This window comes from Pseudophryne corroboree, chromosome 6 (genome assembly GCF_028390025.1).
Source record: "Pseudophryne corroboree isolate aPseCor3 chromosome 6, aPseCor3.hap2, whole genome shotgun sequence".
Classification (NCBI taxonomy): Eukaryota; Metazoa; Chordata; class Amphibia; order Anura; family Myobatrachidae; genus Pseudophryne; species Pseudophryne corroboree.
The window spans coordinates 346,631,393-346,656,285 of NC_086449.1; the positions used below are offsets into that span (position 1 = coordinate 346,631,393).

Here is a 24,893-nt window from a genome sequence, read left to right on the forward strand (position 1 = left end):
ATGGCGGAAATATGTTGCATGGTGCGAGGCCAAAAAGGCCCCAACAGAGGAATTTCAACTAGGTCGATTTCTGCATTTCCTGCAAGCAGGAGTGAATATGGGCCTAAAACTAGGCTCCATTAAAGTACAGATCTCGGCTCTGTCGATTTTCTTTCAAAAAGAACTAGCTTCAGTACCTGAAGTTCAGACATTTGTGAAAGGAGTGCTGCATATTCAGCCCCCATTTGTGCCTCCTGTGGCACCTTGGGATCTCAACGTGATGTTGAGCTTCTTAAAATCACATTGGTTTGAGCCACTAAAAACCGTGGATCTGAAATATCTCACGTGGAAAGTGGTCATGTTATTGGCCTTGGCTTCAGCCAGGCGAGTGTCAGAATTGGCGGCTTTGTCATGTAAAAGCCCTTATCTGATTTTCCATATGGATAGGGCGGAATTGAGGACTCGTCCCCAGTTTCTCCCTAAGGTGGTGTCAGCGTTTCACCTGAACCAGCCTATTGTGGTACCTGCGGCTACTAAGGATTTGGAGGACTCCAAGTTGCTAGATGTTGTCAGGGCCCTGGAAATATGTTTCCAGGACGGCTGGAGTCAGAAAATCTGACTCGCTGTTTATCCTGTATGCACCCAACAAGCTTGGTGCTCCTGCTTCTAAGCAGTCTATTGCTCGCTGGATTTGTAGTACAATTCAGCTTGCACATTCTGTGGCAGGCCTGCCACAGCCAAAATCTGTGAATGCCCATTCCACAAGGAAGGTGGGCTCATCTTGGGCGGCTGCCCGAGGGGTCTCGGCTTTACAACTTTGCCGAGCAGCTACTTGGTCAGGGGCAAACACGTTTGCAAAATTCTGCAAATTTGATACCCTGGCTGAGGAGGACCTGGAGTTCTCTCATTCGGTGCTGCAGAGTCATCCGCACTCTCCCGCCCGTTTGGGAGCTTTGGTATAATCCCCATGGTCCTTACGGAGTTCCCAGCATCCACTAGGACGTCAGAGAAAATAAGAATTTACTCACCGGTAATTCTATTTCTCGTAGTCCGTAGTGGATGCTGGGCGCCCATCCCAAGTGCGGATTGTCTGCAATACTTGTAAATAGTTATTGTTAACTAAAGGGTTATTGTTGAGCCATCTGTTGAGAGGCTCAGTTGTTTTCATACTGTCAAACTGGATATAGTATCACGAGTTGTACGGTGTGATTGGTGTGGCTGGTATGAGTCTTACCCGGGATTCAAAATCCTTCCTTATTATGTCTGCTCGTCCGGGCACGGTGTCCTAACTGAGGCTTGGAGGAGGGTCATAGTGGGAGGAGCCAGTGCACACCAGGTAGTCATAAATCTTTCTAGAGTGCCCAGCCTCCTTCGGAGCCCGCTATTCCCCATGGTCCTTACGGAGTTCCCAGCATCCACTACGGACTACGAGAAATAGAATTACCGGTGAGTAAATTTTTATTTTCTCTTTCATCCATCTGGGGGACGCTGCGCCGTTACTTGTGGGATTTCCCAAAGCAAGCTAATGAGAGGAGGGAGACTTAGATGGCATAGCAGTCTGTAAAAATTTGACGCCCAACAGAGGCAGTCTCCAAACCGAAAGTATGAAAACGGTAAAACTTCGTGAAAGTATGCACGGACGACCAGGTTGCCGCTCTGCACAGCTGCTCAACAGATACACCACCGCGAACAGCCCAGGAGTCTTCAACAGCTCTAGTCGAATGAGCCCGAACTGAGTCAGGAACCGAGACATCCGAAGACATGTATGCCTGCCTAATGGCCGAAGTTACCCAACAAGCCACTGTGTTCTTGGAAGCTGGCCAACCTCGTTTGGGTGCATCAAATAACACCAACAACGTATCCGTACGACGGATAGATTCTGTGCGAGACAAATAAATACGTAAGGCCCTAACCACATCCAAGAGAGCCAAATGGGAGTCCTCTCCGGAAGGAGAATGAGCAAAAGCTGGAAGGACAATGTCCTGATTTAGGTGAAATGCTGACACAACCTTCGGAAGGAAGGCTTTGTCCGCAGAACCACCCGGTCATCATGAAACACCAACAAGGGTGCTCTGCAAGAAAGAGCCGCTGTGACCGTACGGTCCCGTCCCCAGTACACAGAATGGATGCTTAGGTCACTCGGGACCTGACCACATAGGGGATTCACGCTTTACCGTCAGTAACTGCCTGTTACTGACTCCACCCACTGCGCTGTGGGCGGGTTTATGCTGCCACCACCAAACTCCTAACCTGCCATGGCGTTTGGAACCACGGTTCTGCTCTGTATGTGCAGACACGCTGCCTTACCACACCTGTGTGGTGTTGACGAATCCCCACTAGTCGCTGACTAGGCCTCTACCGGTAGCTGGCGGAAGGCAGAACTTTGAGACGTTGGGGTGCTCCCTGGACAGCCGGAGAACGGGGCTATGTTTTGCATAGGCCTGCAGGTCACAAGTTGACGCAATCTTCTTGAGGCAGATTATGTTTTAATGCTAACAAATAGTTCTGAAAAGAACTTCAGCAGTACAGCAAGATGTTACAGCAGAATCAAAATGGTATAATACATTCTGGATGCTCGCAGGCCTCCTTTTTAGGTCAATTTTCCACACAGTACAACAGGGGGTCATGTCCCCCCTGAGTAATTTCCATCCAATCAGGATATCTTACAAAATACAAATAAATAAAACAATTTCCTCTTTCCTGTCACACAGACGTTTGTTATCCGTTTAACATTTACTATTGATAAATTTATCACATAGCTTCAAATACGGTTTGTATTTTATTTCCCAAACAAATGTTATTCCTTCCTGCATCTACCATTCAGGATTCGTATATCAATGAAACCAGCTACATAAATACAGGTTCCCAACCCAATCTGACACTCACAGCCACTACCTGCCGTGCACATCAAAAGGGTTTTGTCATTCACACCTCTGCTAGGACAGGTCCATTAGCATGCCACTTCCTATTCCCAGAAGATAGGAGATCCTTATTCAGACAGATATAGTAAGTGCATTTTTCCCTTTTAAATACAGGTGACCACATCTTGAATATAAAGACATTTAAACATGCAATCCTACAATTGTGCACAGAGCACTACATATGACATATTAACTTAAAACACATCATTAAACATATTTTTAAACAGTCCGCGCCCAGCGCTGTAAGTACGTTTAACAGTGACGCCAAGCGTCTATTGTCCAAATGGTGCCTGGCAGCTGAGGATTAACCCCTTCAGCGCCACGGCCGCCATTAACCATGTGGCTGAGGGCTCTCTCCGGCCACACTCGCCAACTCAGATACCTGTCTGGCGGAGGCAATGGCCAATAGGAAGACAACCTTGAGTGTTAGATACCGTAACTCTACAGATTCCAATGGTTCAAACTGAGGTTTTTGAAGAGCTGTAAGGACTAAGTTCAAATCCCAGGGAGGAACCGGAGGAACAAAAGGTGGTTGAATCCGAAGTACTCCCTGAAGGAATGTCTGAACCTCTGGAATGATAGCCAGTCTCTTTTGAAACCGAACCGACAAGGCAGAAACTTGACCTTTTTAGTGAAGAAAGTCTCAGACCTTTATTGAGACCCTCCTAAAGGAAAGATAAGACGAGGAACTCTAAACAAATCAGGTGTTAAACCGCGTTTTTCACACCAAGCAATGTAAATACGCCACATCCTGTGGTAAATTCCAGAAGTCACCAGCTTTATAGCCTGAATCATCGTTTATACAACAGGACGAGAAAATCCTTTCGCCTTTAAAATGTTGGGTTCAAGAACCAAGCCGTCAAAGCCAGCAGACTTAAATCTGGGTGGCGACACGGTCCTTGAAGAAGATCTGGTCGCAGAGGGAGACTGAAAGGTTCCCCGACGCCCATGCTGCGCCGAAGAGTGTACCACTGCCGTCTGACGGATGGCTTCTATCCGCAATCTAACAACTGAGCTAGTAGATGGCTCCTCATCTTCCCAAGCCGAAACTTCGTTCCACTCTGGGTCTACTTCACCCTCCCCCAATGGGGATGTCGTAAAATCCAACAGAAAAGTTATAGCGGGTAATGGTTGCGGCTGTTTCGTAGTAGTAGAACTGCTGGCAGAGTTTACAAATTTGTTTAAAGATTGAGTTAAATCAGCAATACATCTGCCCATATTCTGAGCCCACAGAGGCTCCACCGGAGTTGGACTGGAGTCGGCCCCTGACCTGAACTGACGTAAATCTGAAATGGCACCCACCATGTTCTTGGCCCATGGAGACATAGACTGATCTGTGGATCCTCCCTGCTGGTCCGCTACTGATGTACCAGAGCACGAAGTACAGAGGGTACCAGCGTCCGCGCTACCCCTGGCCAGATTTGACCCACACTGTGAACAGGCAAAATAAACAACTAAGGCTGTTTTCCCCTTTGTAGATTTTTTTTTTTTTTTTTTTAAATAGTAATAGTCAAGTGCTCTACAAATGTACTATAAACAACCTCCGGATAATAGTGATATTCCTAGCAGTGAACCCACAATTAGAGTGACACTAGAAAGATGTCTGTTACCTCTCACTAGAACTAGAGAAATAACACAATGCCACAAATATACTTGCTGTTATCTGATCCCCCAACTGAATAAACAGAGTGAGAAGTGCTGCTGCTGTTCCTCTAAACAGAGTGAGACTGCTGCTGCTATTCCTCCGTGTCTGAGAGTGCGTGTGCTGCACAGCGTCCCCCGTACTGAAGCTGCAGAAGATGGCGCCCGGAGCACTCTAGAGGCTGGGCGGAAGTGCGCGCGGGCAGAGCAGGGCGGGAAATCCGTCCCTTCTTGCTTAATGTCACCGCCGCGGCTGCCCTCAGTAGAAGTACTGCAGCTAGAAGTCCGTGGCTCCTGCGCGCCGTTACACACACCGGCTCTGCGGGCAGCGGTAAATGTGTATGGCGGCCCCAGGGAGTGTCTCACTACTCTCCCGGTCCGCCTGAATGCTCAGCTAAACGGTAGCAGGAACAAAGAAACCCTCGCTACCTAGCGCCACAGCTCACCTCCGGAGAGAGGCCTGCGGGGGGAGGGGGAGTGAAAAGGGGTGAAGCTGACTCACGGAACGCACACAGCACAGAATATGCATAGAAATAGGAGGAACAGCCCAATACTGTCAAGGACAGATTGTGACTGTCCTGTACCTCATCCCTGCCAGCATCCTGTTCAAGTAGAGAGGGAGAGAGCCCCAGTGACCGAAGTGTGGTTGCCCTCCAGCGGCAGAGTAGAGTGGGGAAAAACCTCTACATCTAACTAACCCGACTCTAGCAGTACCTGTCACCTGTATACCGGGATTAGGTACTCCAGAAATGCTCAATAAAACAACAAAAAAACTCACTAAAATCTAAGGAGAAAAAAACTGTGTCTGTACGCCACAGGCACAAAACTAAAACTGAGTTGCTGGCTAGGCAGGAAGGAGATGGGAGGGGTTAGAGGGGGGAGGAGTCGGTTTTTTTAATAGGTTCTGTGCCAAACTCCACTACCACACAACTCTAACCCACAAGTAACGGCGCATTGTCCCCCAGATGGATGAAACAGACAGGAAAAACTTGCATTGTAAGTGATAGGAACACAACATGGCCTTACTCTGCCATTCTGCTGTGGGAAGGGTGGCTTTTAAAAATTTGTGTTGGTGATCCTACTACACACAGTTACTGACTTTTATATTGGTGCAAGTTAGACACTGGACTGTCCGACTATGTCATCAGCGCACCACCGTTGTGCCACAGTTGTAGGATAACTGCTGCCACCACAGGGCTTTTTCGCCAATACCTGGGACTGCTTACGTCTAGTGTGTCTGTGTCCATCACCACCTGTTTACACCCTGCCAGGGCAAGTGAGATACCTTGCCCTTTGCCACCTGGTTCCACTACGCATGTGGGCTTTCTCATTTAAATCTCCTGTCCAAACGCATCAAAGCTTAACACTGCAGTTACATGGTGGAAAGACACCAAGACCATACTCTTCCTAATACCACTTGCCTCTTGAGATTCTGCAAACCAGAACCAGAGGCGTAGCATAATGACAATGGATGGGCCTCTGTTCCCATTTTATCACCAGATTAATGATGTCCTTATATAAACACAAATAAAAGTTGGTAATGTTATTTTCTGATGATCTTTTGCAAGGGAAGTACGAGTGCCCTCTGTGCCACTGGTCTAAGAAATCTGGGGAATACCTGTTTCATGAATGCTATTCTTCAGTCGTTAAGGTAAGCGCAGCTGCTTTCAATCAATGTAGCAAGCTTCTGATCATTATTGTTCTATCAGCAAGTGACTTGGGATTAAGGTCATTAATACGTGCAACCAGATATAATTTTCTTGTGCTGTAAAAAAAATAAAAATGTATTCAATGGGGCTAGTGTCTGTCATCTAAGTAGAACTAAACTTCAATTATCTTTTAGCTCAACCATATGTTTGAATTGTGCATTGATTTGGGTTTTGCTGCAAACATTTAATTTTTTCCCAGCATACTGTAACTAAAATACTATTTGTGCAACACCATTAATTCACCACAAGATGTAACTTCATTTTCCCAAGTATAGTGGTGCTAAGTCTCTCTAACCTTGGTGTTGAGTCGGTTATAATAGAGTTTAGCTATTTCTCTGTAGGTAGTATTTTGTCACAGCCTGATCGCTAATTATTGACTCTTTGTATTTTTCTAGCAACATTCAGCAGTTTTGCTGCTACTTCAAGGAGTTACCAGCAGTGGAACTTCGGAATGGAAAAACAGCTGGCCGTCGAACTTACCATACGAGGAGTCAGGGTGAAGTAAATGTGTGAGTTTTATAGAAAAAGGAACAAATCGACAAACTGTATCTCTTCCCATTGCTTGAAGCATAAAAGCTATTTTCTTTCCGTAGTTGTGTACAGAGAAATTTCACGTTTGAATCTAGCTAGTCTGTTTGACTGCATTATACAGTATTTGACTATGTAATTGTCTTCCTTTACCTTAACATATTCCAAGCAATGCTCGTCGGTTATACAAAGCTCTAACTTTGTGGACTTGGCAGTCCCAGTTGACCATAGCATTCTATTTTGAAGTTGTCAAAAACAGAGGATGAATTAAGTATAGTAGCTAATCTTGTGAGAAGACTTTAATGTTCTTTCCAAGAGTGGAATTTTTGTGTGGGGATTAACAACTGCAAAGTGTAATTGAATACTACATGTAAGAAAGTGAAATGTTCCTTATCTCTTGCTGAATTTTGGAATTGCTGCATTGTTAATACTTCACAATGTTCATACATAAATAGTAGTTGCAATATAGATAAATAAGCTATAGACACTAACCTTGGGGGAAATTTTCTGAGGGCTCCTGAAGCCCACATTTATGGCTATTGAATTGTTTATCCATCTCGATTGTATGATTGATTGACTTACAATCAAGTTTGTAATGTAGGAATACAGATAAGGCAGCAGGTGCAGATTAGGGTCTACTGCACAGTGAAGACGTTACAGTATCACGAGTGTCCTTGTTGCTGTGTACTATTTTAGTAGTAAATTGGACATAGTTTTTGCGGACATCCCTCACCTTACCCACTCCCCAGCTCATGCCAACCTTTGTCTCCTCCTCACCCACTCCCCTCATCAGTCACAGCCAGGCTTCTCTTCTGGCCTCCGAGTGACCGTACTATATGTTACCTACTGGTACCTCTTCCCGCACCCAGCACAGCTCCTCCCCTCAATCTCAGACTGCTTTTCTGAAGACAGGGAGAGACATTTGGTGACACAGAGGATGCAAGCAGGTGACAGGGAGAGAGAGAGAGAGAGAGTGGAAGATGGAGAGGCACCGAGGGACAGGAAAGGGTGACAGGGAGAGATAGTGGAAGATGGAGAGGCACTGAGGGACAGATAGTGGAAGATGTCGAGGCACCGAGGGACAGTAAAGGGTGACAGGGAGAGATAGTGGAAGATGGAGAGGGACAGGAAAGGGTGACCGGGAGAGATGGTGGAAGATGGACAGGCACTGAGTGACAGGGAGAGATAGTGGAAGATCGCGAGGCACTGAGGGACAGGAAAGGTGACAGGGAGAGATAATGGAAGATGGAGAGGCACTGAGGGACAGGAAAGTGTGACAGGGAGAGATAGGGGAAGATGGAGAGGCACTGAGGGACAGGGAGAGATAGTGGAAGATGACGAGGCACTGAGGGACAGGAAAGGGTGACAGGGAGAGATAATGGAAAATGGAGAGGCACTGAGGGACAGGAAAAGGTGACAGGGAGAGATGTTGGAAGATGGACAGGCACTGAGGGACAGGAAAAGGTGACAGGGAGGAATAGTGGAAGATGGAGAGGCACTGAGGGACAAGGAGAGATAGTGGAAGATGGCGAGGCACTGAGGGACAGGAAAGGGTGACAGGGACAGATAGTGGAAGATGGAGAGGCACTGAGGGACATATAGTGGAAGATGTTGAGGCACTGAGGGACAGCAAAGGGTGACAGGGAGAGATAGTGGAAGATGTCGAGGCACTGAGGGACAGGAAAGGGTGACAGGGCGAGATAGTGGAAGATGGAGAGGCACTGAAGGACAGGAAAGGGTGACAGGGAGAGATAGTGGAAGATGGACAGGCACTGAGTGACAGGGAGAGAGAGTGGAAGATGGAGAGGCACTGAAGGACAGGAAATGGTGACAGGGCGAGATAGTGGAAGATGGACAGGCACTGAGTGACAGGGCGAGATAGTGGAAGATGGACAGGCACTGAGTGACAGGGAGAGAGAGTGGAAGATGGAGAAGCACTGAAGGACAGGAAAGGGTGACAGGGAGAGATAGTGGAAGATGGACAGGCACTGAGTGACAGGGAGAGAGAGTGGAAGATGGAGAGGCACTGAAGGACAGGAAAGGGTGACAGGGAGAGATAGTGTAAGATGGACAGGCACTGAGTGACAGGGAGAGATAGTGGAAGATCGCGAGGCACTGAGGGACAGGAAAGGGTGACAGGGAGAGATAATGGAAGATGGAGAGGCACTGAGGGACAGGAAAGGGTGACAGGGAGACAGTGGAAGTGGACAGGCACTGAGTGACAGGGAGAAGCAAAGGGTGACAAGGAGAGGGTGATGCCTTGGAGAGGCAGGGGGTGATGGGGAGATAGTGACGCAGGGGAGAGGCAGATGGGGATGGGAAGAAATATTGCGAAACAGACTGACAGAGGTGATGGGGAGAGGATGACGAGCCATGGGTGATGAGGAAAAAGTAACTGGGGAGGCACAGGGTGACAGAGAGAGGCAGTCGGCGAGGGTGACTGGGACCTTTAACAGGCAGGAGGAATAAGCGGAAGTGCCTTTGAATTCATATAGCTATGGATATACACTGCTCAAAAAAATAAAGGGAACACTTAAACAACACAATGTAACTCCAAGTCAATCACACTTCTGTGAAATCAAACTGTCCACTTAGGAAACAACACCGATTGACAATCCATTTCACATGCTGTTGTGCAAATGGTATAGGTGGAAAATATAGGCAATTAGCAAGACACCCCCAATAAAGGAGTTGTTCTGCAGGTGGTGACCACAGACCACTTCTCAGCTCCTATGCTTTCTGGCTGATGTATTGGTCACTTTTGAAAGCTGGCGGTGCTTTCACTCTAGTGGTAGCATGAGATTGAGTCTACAACCCACACAAGTGGCTCAGGTAGTGCAGCTCATCCAGGATGGAACATCAATGCGAGCTGTGGCAAGAAGGTTTGCTGTGTCTGTCAGCGTAGTGTACAGTGCATGGAGGCGCTACCAGGAGACAGGCCAGTACATCAGGAGATGTGAAGAAGGCCGTAGAAGGGCAACAACCCAGCATCAGGACCGCTACCTCCGCCTTTGTGCAAGGAGGAACAGGAGGAGCACTACCAGAGCCCTGCAAAATGACCTCCAGCAAGCCACAAATGTGCATGTGTCTACTCAAACAATCCGAAATCGACTCCATGAGGGTGGTATGAGGGCCCGACCTCCACAGGTGGGGGTTGTGCTTATAGCCCAACACCGTGCAGGACGTTTGGCATTTGCCAGTGAACACTAAGATTGGCAAATTCGCCACTGGCGCCCTGTGCTCTTCACAGATGAAAGCAGGTTCTCACTGAGCACATGTGACAGACGTGACAGAGTCTGGAGACGCCAAGGAGAACGTTCTGCTGCCTGCAACATCCTCCAGCATGACCGGTTTGGCAGTGGGTCAGTAATGGTGTGGGGTGGCATTTCTTTGGGGGGCCGCACAGCCCTCCATGTGCTCGCCAGAGGTAGCCTGACTGCCATTAGGTACTGAGATGAGATCCTCAGACCCCTTGTGAGACCATATGCTTTTGCGGTTGGCCCTGGGTTCCTCCTAATGCAAGACAATGCTAGACCTCATGTGGCTGGAGTGTGTCAGCAGTTCCTGCAAGACGAAGGCATTGATGCTAAGGACTGGCCCGCCCGTTCCCCAGACCTGAATCCAATTGAGCACATCTGGGACATCATGTCTCTCTCCATCCACCAACGCCACGTTGCACCACAGACTGTCCTGGAGTTGGCGGATGCTTTAGTCCAGGTCTGGGAGGAGATCCCTCAGGAGACCATCCGCCACCTCATCAGAAGCATGCCCAGGCGTTGTAGGGAGGTCATACAGGCACGTGGAGGCCACACACACTACTGAGCCTCATTTTGACTTGTTTTAAGGACATTACATCAAAGTTGGATTAGCCTGTAGTGTGTTTTTCCACTTTAATTTTGAGTGTGACTCCAAATCCAGACCTCCATGGGTTAATAAATTTGATTTCCATTGATCATTTTTGTGTGATTTTGTTGTCAGCACATTCAACTATGTAAAGAACAAAGTATTTAATAAGAATATTTCATTCATTCAGATCTAGGATGTGTTATTTTAGTGTTCCCTTTATATTTTTGAGCAGTGTATAAAGAAATTGACATGGGCATACTGTGCATGCATTAATTTTTGTATTGTAGATATGTATAATTTAAATACAGTACAATGGAGTTAGACCTGAGTGCTGCTTGGCTGCTGACTCTGTCTGGTCCTGCTGAACACACCCGATGCTGGTCTACACATGCATGTGAAAAGTTCTTCTTATGCCACTTCACAAAGGGTTTGCAGTGACTTTATTTGGTTTTGATAAAGGGGTCTGTGCCCCAAAACGTTGATTGCTACCCATGATGTGGGGTTCAGTATGATATACCGGCCGTCAATATATCTATAGCGACATCCCGGCCGGTAGTGTGGCGAGTGCAAGTAGTCCTCTTGTAGTCTTGCTACGCTCGCCACGTTGTAGTCCCACTCTATGGGTGTTGTAGATGCCCATGAGTGGGAAAAGTCCTATTGCGCCGGTATTCCAGCTTCTGGGATTCCAGCGTCGGTATCCTGACTGCCGGGATCCCGACAGCCAGCAAATTAAACATACTATGATGTCTGTTTGACTGGTTTATTACATGCTGTGGAGTCCCTGAGTGCCTGACACATGAAAACGGTCTAGATAGATAGATGTAGCCATGATCATCTAACATTGAATGTTTCAGTCAGAGCTTCTCTGACCCTGTGCTGAGATTCATGGTATGGGTTTAATCAGCAGGGGACAGAACACGCATGCCCCTGCCCCCGGACCCCTAAAGCCGGCCAGGCATAGTTCTGCTACTGACAGCCAGTAGCCTCATCCTTGTGCTGGGCAGGCGACCGTGTTGCTACATAAATAAAATGAAAACATAAATGACGGGGGGCACGTCCCTTGGTGCTCCCCCATGAATCTGTCACTGGTAAGGTGGATGTAGGTACTTATTTTAGGCATCTTATTTCTTACATAGTGTTTTGTGGACATAGTTATTGTGAGCATCTCCAGTAAAGTGGACAAAGTATTTAAATGCAGAATTCCTAAGATCTAGAAACCATGATTACTTCTAGGGTAACCACATTAAGACCAAGTTATTGTTACTGTGCAAAATTGATGTAGAAAAAGGTTCAGTATGCATCAAGATCTTGACAAGAAAAAGACACATTATTGACAATAGACCCTTCAAGTTAGGAATAGTCCTAAAATGGATACATTCTATGTAGGCGCTTATAATGCGTAACGTTTTATTTTTTGTGTTGTAGGTCGTTGGTTGAGGAGTTCAGGAAGACGTTGTGTGCATTGTGGCAGGGCAACCAAGCGGCTTTCAGTCCAGAATCCTTATTCTACGTGGTATGGAAAATCATGCCAAATTTCAGGTAAGTACTTTGAGGATAATATGACTGATGGCTAGGGCAAAATGATACAGTTCTGTTAATCTGAAGCAGAGAGAGTGCTGTATAAGAGCATGGTACAATGTAGTAAAAAATGTATTCTATGGACTGGATGTACACCGTATATGAAGGTGCTTGCAGAGTAATTATAAGATGCAGAGTTGAAAGACTTATTTGTAGATTAGTAATAGTACTTCAAACATTTCATTTTATTTATCAACTGGTGTGTATATAGCACTTATTATGCAGTGCTTACATAGAATATTAACCATACACATCAGTCCCTGCTCCAGTGAGCTCACAAATCTCACCTGATGCCACTTCACCCACTAGCACTGTATGTCCTTGGAGTGTGGGTAGAAACCAGAGCCCCCATAGAACACACACACACACACACACACACACACACACACACACACACACACACACACACACACACACACACACACACACACACACACTATACAAACTGCACAGAAAAGGTGCTTCTCCAGATCAATCCCATAGCTCTAGCGATGATATGACATCACTGGACATATACTGCTCACCAAATGCTCATTCAAGCAACCAGAATTTGTAATTCTAAAAATCATTGTGATAAACCGTAATAGGTTTTATTCTTCAGACTAACCGAAGACTATTTCACATATTCACCTTATGTAACGGACCAATTAAAAATGTGTTATGTGTTTGACATTTTCACATTGCAGACATGGTTTTAACTACCTGCTGAACATGAAACCTTTTTTTTCCAGGGGTTATCAGCAGCAAGATGCCCATGAGTTCATGCGCTACTTATTGGACCACTTGCATTTAGAACTTCAAGGGGACCCCGATGGCTCAAGTCATTCTGTCATGTCACAGGCAAACACCAGCCGGTCCTCAAGCAGCAAATGTTGTATGTAAGTGATTTCCACACAGTTGTAAAGTCCACAAACCATATCACCTGTCCTCTTCCTGACCACTAAGTACTGCCTATCTGTATCCTGTTTTCTCTAACGTCCTAGTGGATGCTGGGGACTCCGTAAGGACCATGGGGATTATACCAAAGCTCCCAAACGGGCGGGAGAGTGCGGATGACTCTGCAGCACCGATTGAATAGACGGGCTCCGCAGGAGACATGGGCACTTTAAGAAAGAATTTAGATTCTGGTGTGCTCTGGCTCCTCCCTCTATGTCCCTCCTCCAGACCTCAGTTTGAGACTGTGCCCGGACGAGCTGGGTGCTGTACAGTGAGCTCTCCTGAGCTTGCTGTGAGAAAGTATTTTGTTAGGTTTTTTATTTTCAGGGAGCTCTGCTGGCAACAGACTTCCTGCATCGTGGGACAGAGGGGAGAGAAGCAGCCCTACTCTCTGAAGCTAGGTCCTGCTTTTTAGGCTACTGGACACCATTAGCTCCAGAGGGATCGTACACAGGATCTCACCCTCGTCGTCCAATCCCAGAGCCGCGCCGCCGTTCCCCTTGCAGAGCCGGAAGACAGAAGCCGGGTGAGTATGAGAAGCAAGAAGACTTCGAAATCGGCAGCAGTAGACTCTGTTCTTCACTGAGGTAACGTACAGCACTGCAGCTGTGCGCCATTGCTCCCACACACCTCACATACATACTCCGGTCACTGTAAGGGTGCAGGGCGCAGGGGGGGGGGGGGCGGGCGCCCTGGGCAGCATATGGACCTCTTTTGGCAAAAGTACACATATATACAGTTGGGCCCTGTATATATGTATGAGCCCTCGCCAAGAAAATGTATATTTAAGCAGGACAGAAGCCTGCCGTCGGGGGGGCGGGGCTTCTTCCTCAGCACTCACCTGCGCCATTTTTTCTCCACAGCTCCGCTGAGAGGAAGCTCCCCAGGCTCTCCCCTGCAGATACACGGTAGAAGAGGGTAAAAAGAGAGGGGGGCACATAATTAGGCGCAAAAATCAATATAAACAGCAGCTACTGGGTTAACATTAAGTTACTGTGTTATCCCTGGGTTTATAGCGCTGGGGTGTGTGCTGGCATACTCTCTCTCTGTCTCTCCAAAGGGCCTTGTGGGGGAATTGTCTTCAGATGAGCATTCCCTGAGTGTGTGGTGTGTCGGTACGTGTGTGTCGACATGTCTGAGGTAAAAGGCTCCCCTAAGGAGGAGATGGAGCAAATGTGTGTGTGAGTGGTGTCTCCGTCGACAACGCCGACACCTGTTTGGATATGTGAAATTAAGTGCTAAGGTAAGTTTATTGCACAAAAGATTAGAGAACAGTCAGGGAATCTACCCATGTCTGTCCCTATGTCGCAGAGACCTTCAGAGTCTCTCAATGATCACTATCCAAAATAATAGACACTGATATCGACACGGAGTCTGACTCCAGTGTCGACTACGATAATGCAAAGTTACAGCCAAAATGGCAGGAAAGTATTCAATATATGATTATTGTAATAAAAAAATGTTTTGCATATCACTGATGACTCATCTGTCCCTGACACAAGGGTACACATGTTTAAGGGGAACAAAGCTGAGGTAAATTTCCCTCCTCTCATGAAGAAAAAGAGCGGGAATCTCCAGACAAGAGACTGCAGTTTCCCACAAAGAATTCTCAGGGAGTATCCTTTCCCTACTAGGGCCAGGATGCGATGGGAATCTTCCCCTAGGGTGTCACGTTTGCCCAAAAGGTAGCGCTGACTTAACAGCTATCCTCAGGGATCCTGCAGATAGCATGCAGTAAAAGTACTTTGAAGTCCATTTACACACATTCTGGTACACTACTCAGACCGGCGATTGTGTCGGCATGGGTTTATAGCGCTGTAGCAGCGTGGACAGATACCTTATCAGCAGAGATTGAGACCCTAGTATGTATATATATATATATATATAGATATATATATAAAAGTAGCTGTCTTAGATAGATAGATAGATATATATATATATATATATAAAACATGCCCAAAGAGACATTAGTCTACTGGGTTCTAGAGTCAACGCTATGTCAATTTCTGCTTGACGTGTCCTGTGGAACATGCAATGGACAGGTGATGCCGACTTAAGAGGCATATGGAAGGTTTACCTTACAAGGCTGAGGATTATGTGGAGAAGGGATCTCGGACCTGGTCTCCACAGCTATGGCTGGTAATTCTGATCTTTTGCCTTATACTCCTGCGTAGCCTAGGAAAGCACGACATTATCAAATGCAGTCCTTTCGATCACAAAGAAACAAGAAAGTCCGAGGTGCGTCCTTTCTTGCCAGAGGCAGGGGCAGAGGAAAGAAGCTGCACAACACAGCTAGTTCCCAGGAACAGAAGTCCCTACCGGCCTCTACAAAATCCACCGCATGTCGCTGGGGCTCCACAGGCGGAGCTAGGCCCGATGGGGGCACGCCTTCGAAATTTCAGCCACAAGTGGGTTCACTCCCTGTTGGATCCCTGGGCAATAGATATTGTGTCTCAGGGATACAAGCTGGACTTCGAGGAGATGCCCCCTCACCGACGGCCCTGCCGGCTTCCCCCCACGAGAGGGAAATAGTGTTAACTGCAATTCACAAATTGTATCTTCAACAGGTGGTGGTCAAGGTTCCCCTCCTTCAACAAGAAGGGGGTTATTATTCGACCAGGTTGTAGTCCCGAAACCGGACGGTTCGGTCAGACCCATATTGAATTTAAAATCCCTGAACATATACCTGAAAAGGTTCAAGTTCAAGATGGAATCGCTGAGAGCGGTCGTCGCAAGCCTGGAAGGGGGGATTTTATGGTGTCTCTGGACATAAAGGATGCATACCTTCATGTCCCCATTTATCCACCTCAGATTTGTGGTACAGGATTGTCATTACCAATTTCAGACGTTGCCGCTTGGTCTCTTCATGGTACCGAGAATATTTACCAAGGTAATGGCGGAAATGATGGTACTCCTGCGGAAGCAAGGGGTCGCAATTATCCCATACTTGGACGATCTCCTCATAAAAGCGGGATCAAGAGAGCAGTTGCTGATCAGCGTAGCACTTTCTCTGGAAGTGTAACGGCAACACGGCTGGATTCTAAATATTCCAAAATCGCAGTTGGTTCCTACGGCTTGTCTGCCTTTCCTAGGCATGATTCTAGACACAGACCAGAAAAGGGTTTATCTCCCAATAGAGAGAGCTCAGGAGCTCATGACACTGGTCAGAACCTATTAAAACCAAAACAGGTGTCAGTGCATCACTGCACTCGAGTCCTGGGAAGGATGGTGGCATCATACAAGGCCATTCCCTTCGGCAGGTTCCATGCGAGGACCTTTCAATGGGACGTACTGGACAAGTGGTCCGGATCACATCTTCAGATGCATCGGTTAATCACCCTATCCCCCAGGGCCAGGGTGTCTCTCCTGTGGTGGCTGCAGAGTGCTCACCTTCTCGAGGGCCGCAGATTCGGCATTCAGGACTGGGTCCTGGTGACCACGGATGCAAGCCTCGGAGGGTGGGGAGCAGTCACACAGGGAAGAAATTTCCAAGGTTTGTGGTCAAGTCAGGAGATTTGCCTTTACATCAACATCCTGGAACTAAGGGCTGTATACAACGCCCTACGTCAAGCGGAGACCCTGCTTCGCGAACAAACGGTTCTGATTCAGTCAGACACCATCACCGCAGTGGCTCATGTAAACCGACAAGGCGGCACAAGGAGCAGGGAAGCGATGGTGAAAGCCGCCAGAATTCTTCGCTGGGCGGAAAATCACGTAAGCGCACTGTCAGCAGTGTTCATCCCGGGACACGATCTCCACCCGGGAGAGTGGGGACTTCATCAGGAAGTCTTCGCACAGACTGCATGTCGGTGGGAACTGCCACAGGTGGACATGATGGCATCCCGCCTCAACAAAAAGCTACAGAGGTATTGCGCCAGGTCAAGAGACCCTCAGGCGATAGCTGTAGACGCCCTGGTGACACCGTGGGTGTTCCAGTCGGTCTATATATTTCCTCCTCTTCCTCTCATACCCAAGGTGCTGAGAATAATAAGAAAAAGAGGAGTGAGAACGATACTCATTGTTCCAGATTGGCCACGAAGGACTTCCAGATCTGCAAGAAATGCTCACCGAGGAACCGTGGCCTCTTCCTCTAAGACGTCCTGGTTGCAACAGGGGCCCTGTCTGTTCCAAGACTTACCGCGGCTGCGTTTGACGGCATGGCGGTTTAACGCCGGATCCTAGCGGAGAAAGGCATTCCGGAGGAGGTCATTCCTACGCTGATAAAGGCTAGGAAGGACGTGACAGCTCAACATTATCACCGTATATGGCGAAAATATGTTGCTTGGTGTGAGGCCAGGAATTCCCCTACGGAGGAATTCCAGCTGGGCCGTTTCCTTCACTTCCTACAGTCAGGAGTGAATTTGGGCCTAAAATTGGGTTCCATTAAGGTCCAGATTTCGGCCCTATCCATTTTCTTTCAAAAAGAGTCGGCTTCTCTACCAGAAGTTCAGACGTTGTAAAGGGAGTGCTGCATATTCAGCCTCCTTTTGTGCCTCCAGTGGCACCTTGAGATCTTAACGTGGTGTTAAGTTTACTGAAATCACACTGGTTTGAACCACTTAAAACGGTGGAGTTAAAATATCTCACGTGGAAGGTGGTCATGCTATTAGCCTTGGCTTCGGCTAGGCGTGTGTCAGATTTAGCGGCTTTGTCACATAAAAGCCCCTATCTGGTTTTCCATATAGATAGAGCAGAATTACGGACCAGTCCACAATTTCTGCCAAAAGTGGTGTCATCTTTTCATATGAACCAACCTATTGTGGTGCCTGTGGCTACTCGTGACTTGGAGGATCCGAGTTACTGGATGTGGTCAGGGCTGTGAAGGTTTATGTAGCCAGAACGGCTAGAGTCAGGAAAACTGAGTCGCTGTTTATCCTGTATGCATCCAACAAGATTGGTGCCCCTGCTTCAAAGCAAACTATTGCTCGCTGGATTTGTAACACGATTCAGCAGGCTCATTCTGCGGCTGGATTGCCGCTGCCAAAATCAGTTAAGGCCCATTCCACTAGGAAGGTGGGCTCTTCTTGGGCGGCTACCCGAGGGGTCTCGGCATTACAGCTTTGCCGAGCGGCTACTTGGTCAGGTTCAAACACTTTTTTGCAAAGTTCTACAAGTTTGATACCCTGGCCGAGGAGGACCTTGTGTTTGCTCAATCGGTGCTGCAGAGTCATCCGCACTCTCCCGCCCTTTTAGGAGCTTTGGTATAATCCCCATGGTCCTTACGGAGTCCCCAGCATCCACTAGGACGTTAGAGAAAATAAGATTTTACTTACCGGTAAATCTATTTCTTGTAGTCCGTAGTGGATGCTGGGCGCCCGTCCCAAGTGCGGACTTCCTCTGCAATGCTTGTATATAGTTATTGCTTCAATAAGGGTTATGTTATGGTTGCATCAGGGTTGGACCTGTTGCTCTGTTGTTGTTCATACTGTTGACTGGGTATGTTTATCTCAAGTTATACAGTGTGATTGGTGTGGCTGGTATGAATCTTGCCCTGGATTACCAAAATCCTTTCCTTGTACTGTCAGCTCTTCCGGGCACAGTTTCTCTAACTGAGGTCTGGAGGAGGGACATAGAGGGAGGAGCCAGAGCACACCAGAATCTAAATTCTTTCTTAAAGTGCCCATGTCTCCTGCGGAGCCCGTCTATTCCCCATGGTCCTTACGGAGTCCCCAGCATCCACTACGGACTACGAGAAATAGATTTACTGGTAAGTAAAATCTTATTATAATTCAACATATTCTGATTTAAGCAGTAGGCTGAAATTGCAGCCATGATTCCAGCTTTTGCATTGACCGCTTTGGTTCCTACACTATACCTGCTCTTAGGGCAGGATGTGGGTTCTATATTTCTCTTGCACCTCAGTAGCAATGTATCCCTTCCATCTTTTTTCCCTGTCGTCAAGTCTAGTGGGGGTGGGAAGGGGGAGGGGTGATTTTGCTTTCTTGTCGCACCATCAAATGTTAGATAAGTGCTAACAATTGAAACTCAGTGGATTCAAAAATGTCTACGGTACTAAAGGTAGGCTCCCTAGCCACTTGTTTATATTTGTTTTCACACTAATATCTAGGTACATATGTGTCCTCATACATCTAGCCTCCATACAGCATGAGATGCCTGGTCCTGTGCAACTCTGCTAGCACTGTGCGTTTTTTTTTTTTTTTTTTTTTTTTTTTTTGCTACTAGGACGCACGAAGACACTGTGCTGATTAATTTGATATGCCACTTGTATATTGTGTGTGACTGAGTCTGTATACGGAGCAGAACAGAATTTATATTGGAAAAAGCTGCTGCTACATTGTAGCACTTCGTATACAGATTCAGAAACTCTGGGTAGATGTGTTATACTGGCACTTTACCAAGGTGAAGTAGAAAGCTTCTCAGCCATCAGAGTTGTGGAGTAAAAACTCTCCCCTCCAGCCATCCCTGCTAGATCCCCCACAACGCATCAGCCTTTTGCTGATGCGCTGTGTCTCCCCTCCTGGCTGTCTCTGTTGGGCATGCGCGAGTTCTCGCAAGATCTCACATGCAGCCCAGAGGTGTCAAAACTGTCTGTGCCACTGACCATTCATAGATTGACCGGCATATCGGTGCGCTGTTTTGTAGATAGCAGTGCTGATAATGCGCCCATCTTCACTTGCCATTAATTACTGCTGTCTTAAAAGGGGGAGAAGCAGTATCGGTGCACATAACATATGCTGATAGTGCTTCTCCCCCATATCGCCTATTCTTACAAGTGTCCTATATTAAATTAATCGGCACATTCTCCTTGTGCGTCCTAGTCACATTGTGATGCGCCAAAGATGCATTTTTGTCAGGAATAAAAAGACGTCCAACATTATCAGAGTCTCATGGGACTTGTTGCTTTTAGAAGGGGCTGTTTGGTGTGACTGCAGCAATGATGTATGAGGACTCATCTGTAGAATTGTTTTGATAGCATCCCAACATGATGGTAGCCTTTTATAATGTAGTTGTATCTCAGTCCACAATCTAGCCTGGGCGAGTTTCCTCTTTAATTGCACAATTACACTTCATCATCTTTACATGTTGGAACCAAAACAAAGATTGTTTGCATAGCCATAGGTCAACCCTATGAATTGATGGTTCCTCATTATGTTGTTGCTGAGCACTTTGCAGTGGCTCCACTGTATATCCTTTTCTGGATGACCGCTTTACTTGTAATGGTAAGCACTTCCATGGCCTGGATAGTCACAGCTGTGTAGGCATTAGCGTACAAACATGAATTAGGCCCCATATTCCCATCTGTTGAATATCATAGCAGAGGCTTTAGTGATGGAAATGGGGAGGTTTGAAGGTTGATAAACAAACATCAGTCACCTTTCACCAGCAATTGAAATAGGGGATATGCTATAAAAACAATTGATACATGTGTGACGTAGGCTTGTTTGATTTATGCTGTCTTAAGTCTGTTTGTATGTTACAGTAATGGAGCAAACACAGTGGTCACCTCTGTTTTTGGGGGCATTCTGCAGAATGAAGTAAACTGTTTAATTTGTGGAACAGAATCCAGGAAGTTTGACCCATTTCTAGGTACGTTTCTCTGTTGCATATTCACACATACAGTAGATATTGCAGAGGGCACAAAAGTGCTTACTAGGTATGTCTTCTGTAAGCCATATAGAATTAACCACTGAGCGATCAGCCCATCAAAAAAATGTCATGCCAGTATTTCATGTTTCACAAGCTATGAAAAAAGCTTAGGGATCAATACAAATAAAATATTCCCAGCTGAACAAACAAAGTACATTGCAAAAGGCTTAATCCACTTGCAAAAAGCAATATCTTTGCTGGTGTTTCATCTATTGCAGGCATAGCAGACTGAAATGTCACTGAATATCAAATCGGGCGGGTAAAACCCAGTGGGAGCCGCATAATTTAAGGGTAACCGAAACTCTCTATTTCTCTATATAATGGTAGGCGTTTTATGAATGTAACTGTGTATTTTATAATTGTTTCAACATGATAAACTTCATAGCCAATTTTTTTTTTTTTTTTTTTGCTAATGAAACTGGCAGAAGACCTTGAGAACTTCTGCCACCGCTATTAAGTGTAATAAAGTGTCTGAACCATACATGCTGTTATGCGAGGTCAGTACCTTGTCTTGACCAGCAAATTTGAAAGTAAAAAATGGAGCTTATAACAGCTTCTCACTCTGCTCCTGCCATTTGCTTGTAGGGTGATTGGGTGCAGTATTATATGCCGTGTAGTAATTCCCATACACTAATGTGAGATGGTCTTTGCAAGTATTCTCCCCCAAGTTCAGGTGGCATTATAGTTAGACCATTCTTGTATACTGTAGCTTTAGCAGGTAATATAAGGCCAGTTCAAATATTAGAAACTACAGTTCGCTGAAAGTCTTGGGAAGGAGGCAGCCCAGGGCAGGTAGGCCAGCTACTGTAATGTCTGAACACATTAAAAACTTACGTAGATATGATCATTGTCTTTCAAGTGTGTACACATGCAATTTGTTACATTGGAGCTAATGAAGTGAATTTCATGTTCTGGGTTTTGTATTTTTAGCTCTCACCATAAAATAAAAACGGTTTGTTTTTTTGTAAACCTATTACAGAGCTGTTTTAAAAGCATGATGATTTGCAGATCGGTTCTATTGCTGTGCATTTAGGACATTTTAGCAACTTGCTGCCTTGTAGACATAAGTTAAATGTAATTGTAGCCAATGTTTAAATATGCAGGAAAGTTGTTGCAATTAATAACTGCATATGAGCTTTCTATGTATGGATGTTTAATATCTGGTCCACCCACTTAATGTGACATGATGTTTGTATGCATATTTATGTTAATTAGATTTCTGCAGCAGGTTACATTGGTTTCCACAGGGAAAACATCGGAGTGTAGAGTGGATCTCGAACCAGAGGCACCAACAGGCTAAAGCTTTAGCTGCCCCAGGATGCATTGGGGCCTCCTCTATAACCCTACCTCCAGGCATTGAGAGCTCAGTTTCGAGTTTGTGCCTGCAGCAGCAGGTCACCTAACAGCAAGGCTGCACTGGGCAGCCCTGAAAAGTTTTTTTTTTTTTCTACAGAAGATTTCCTATCTCTGGCTGGGCTGTCAGCCCTGTATGTCAGTGTGATATTCAGCGCTGCAGCTCCATCACCTCCCAAGTGGCTCCCGAGGCCTGGTTCCTGGGTACTTGCGGCGGAGAAGTCTCGCCTTAGGCACAGAGTCGCAGACCACTCTCCTGGTTCACGTGGTTGCTACGGGGAGGAGGTAAGAGGGTCCCCCAGGCGGGACCAGCCATTAAATTGTGTTCCGCCCATGACCTAGGGAGACGGGTCGCGGCGCTGGCGTGGACACTGTCACTGGGCAGGGAGCCCACTAGACCACTGGGGCAATAGAGCACAGGTCGGGTGTACAAACACCCCATTTAATAAGGCTCGCTAGTACCTGGGGTGGAAATCCAGCATAGGGAAGCCGGCACTGGACCTGTAGCCCCTCACCTGGCCAAGGGTGCAATCTCCTTTCAGATTTTCCATCCTGGAGCTGCCTCATACTCTCCCTGACTGAGACGCTGGGCGCCATCTTCTGTGCATAGCTGCTGCTGGTCTCCGGGAATGCAGAGCAAAGTCTCCCTTGTAAAGCCGCCTGTACTGACTTTACATACACTCAAGTAAGTATCCTATATGTCTTGATACAGACAGTGTTAGTTGAGAAATATATATATATATATATAATCTCTCTCTCTCTCTCTCGATCTCTCTCTCGATCTCTCTCTCTCTCTCTCTCGATCACAGCGTGGTCAGTGACCGGATGATTTATCAGAATACTTGTATAACATGTTCTTTAAGAGGTACGCTATATATATGTGCCTGTATCTGCTGTGTGGTTTCACTCTGTGTTTCCCAGATATAACTTTCACTATAGTCTGTACCCTGGGCCAGGTTCATTTGGGTCTTTTACTATAGTATTACACAGTATTTATCAAATACATATATTCTACTGTGTTACAGTCACTTAATACCAGGTTCTATCCGCAGGTATTGTTTTTTTTGTCTGGCTTAATCGTACAATAATAGCCCTGTTGTTGCATTTATCTCCATAATATCTAACAGAAAGGGCAGTAAATCAGTGGAAGCTCCTGCATCATGCAGAGCATGCTCCAAGGATTTACCAGAGGGGAAAGTGTTGTATGACTGTGTGTGTATTACTTGTCATGCACCTCCCAGTCAGTCCGCAACTCCTGCATATACTCAGAAACCACCCTGAGCTGCATTCACCACCCTGCTGGGTACTCTGGTGGAACGCATAGCGCCCCCTATGGGACCACCGGTGCCACTACCTTCACAAATTGTCCTTATGGTTAATCCGCCTTGGGTGGAAAATTTGTCTAACCAATTGCAGAAACTGAATCAGTCTCTGGTTAGACAGAAATCTACCCCAGGTCACTCCGTGTCCCTGGTTCCTCTAAGTGGGCTGCTTCCTTGTCACAATTCTCAAACCTTTCTGATGTTTCATCTGAAGGAGGGGGAGCATACGGTCATGTCAGACATTGGGTGAGATTCAAATGATATATCACGCCCAATTTCCTTTCTAAAATGATCTCCGTTATTGTGCATATTGCGCCCATAGTAATCAGGATTAGCTGTGTAAAGGGTTGGGTACCTCGCTACTCCGGGGGTAGGGAGCTGAAATAATGATACAACGTCCCTGAGGGCAGAAACAGAACGGGTGTGGAAAGGTGTGAAAAGAATTGAATCTCACCCATTGAATCCTGTGTTACTGATGAGGATTCTCCCTAGCAAATTGATGTCCCTGCCTTAGTGGTTGCTCTTCAGCATATTCTACAAATCACTGATGATGAGGATTCCACTACTGTGGCAAAGAAAACTGATACGTTTTAACCACCTTCTGTTGTTTAAACTTATTACCCCATTCTGATCATTTAGAGGACGTCAGACGGGAACCCTGGTCTAATCCTCTACCTAAACAGGCCTTGGCTCCCTATCCTTTTCCTGCAGAGTTGTGTAACAAATGGGAGACTCCGCCCCAGGTGGATTCTCAAGTCACCTGCCTCATGGTTTCATCCACTCTGCCTGTCACCACTGTCACTTCACTGAAAGAACCGACAGATAAGCGTATGGAGGGATGCCTGAAATCTATCTACTCCCTTACAGGAGCTATTCATAGACCCACTATAGCTGTCTCTTGGGCTGCAAAAGGTATTGAGCCGTGGGTTCAGGCGTTAGAGGAAGAGCTGCCCGAGGATATTTCTGACAATACCTGTCTCACATTACCACCGCCGCCTATTACATTCAGAAGGCGTCCTCTGATGCGGGAGTATTGTCAGCCAAGGTGTCGACCACGTCTGTTCTGGCTCGCTGTATACTGTAGTTGAGGTCGTGGGAGGTAGACTTGAACTCCAAAAAGACCTTGGAGGTACTCCTCTTTACTGGGGACATTTTGTTTAGGGAAGACCTAAATAAAATTGTGTCTGAATTAGCAGCTGCTAAGACAGCTTTTCTCCCAACTACTTATCCTTCTACACAAAAGGCAAAAGGTACCACTTTTTTTTTCCTTTCGCCCTCAAGGGAAAGCAAAGGGTCCGTCATACCTGAGACAATCTCGTGCTCCCAAAACCACCAAGCCCAAGGCGAGACAATCCTGGACAGCCCGTCGGCCTGCTTCAAAACATGACAATCCTGCTGTATGACGGGGCGGGCCTCCCCCTGGGGGACTTCAGGGTGGGGGGCCGACTTCTACAGTTCGCCCAGGTCTGGTT

The 24,893-nt window shown here is 46.7% G+C and overlaps 1 protein-coding gene across 2 annotated transcripts in view; it reads left to right on the forward strand.

The window, feature by feature from the left end:
• USP3 (ubiquitin specific peptidase 3) overlaps nt 1–24,893 on the forward strand; it is a 118,658-nt gene that overhangs the window by 66,272 nt on the left and 27,493 nt on the right. For both annotated transcript variants that reach the window (XM_063926537.1, XM_063926536.1), the window contains exons 6-10: nt 6,110–6,192; nt 6,646–6,759; nt 12,050–12,163; nt 12,934–13,080; nt 20,580–20,686. In XM_063926537.1, the coding sequence (XP_063782607.1) occupies nt 6,110–6,192; nt 6,646–6,759; nt 12,050–12,163; nt 12,934–13,080; nt 20,580–20,686 (565 nt within the window). The remainder of the gene's footprint in view (nt 1–6,109; nt 6,193–6,645; nt 6,760–12,049; nt 12,164–12,933; nt 13,081–20,579; nt 20,687–24,893) is intronic.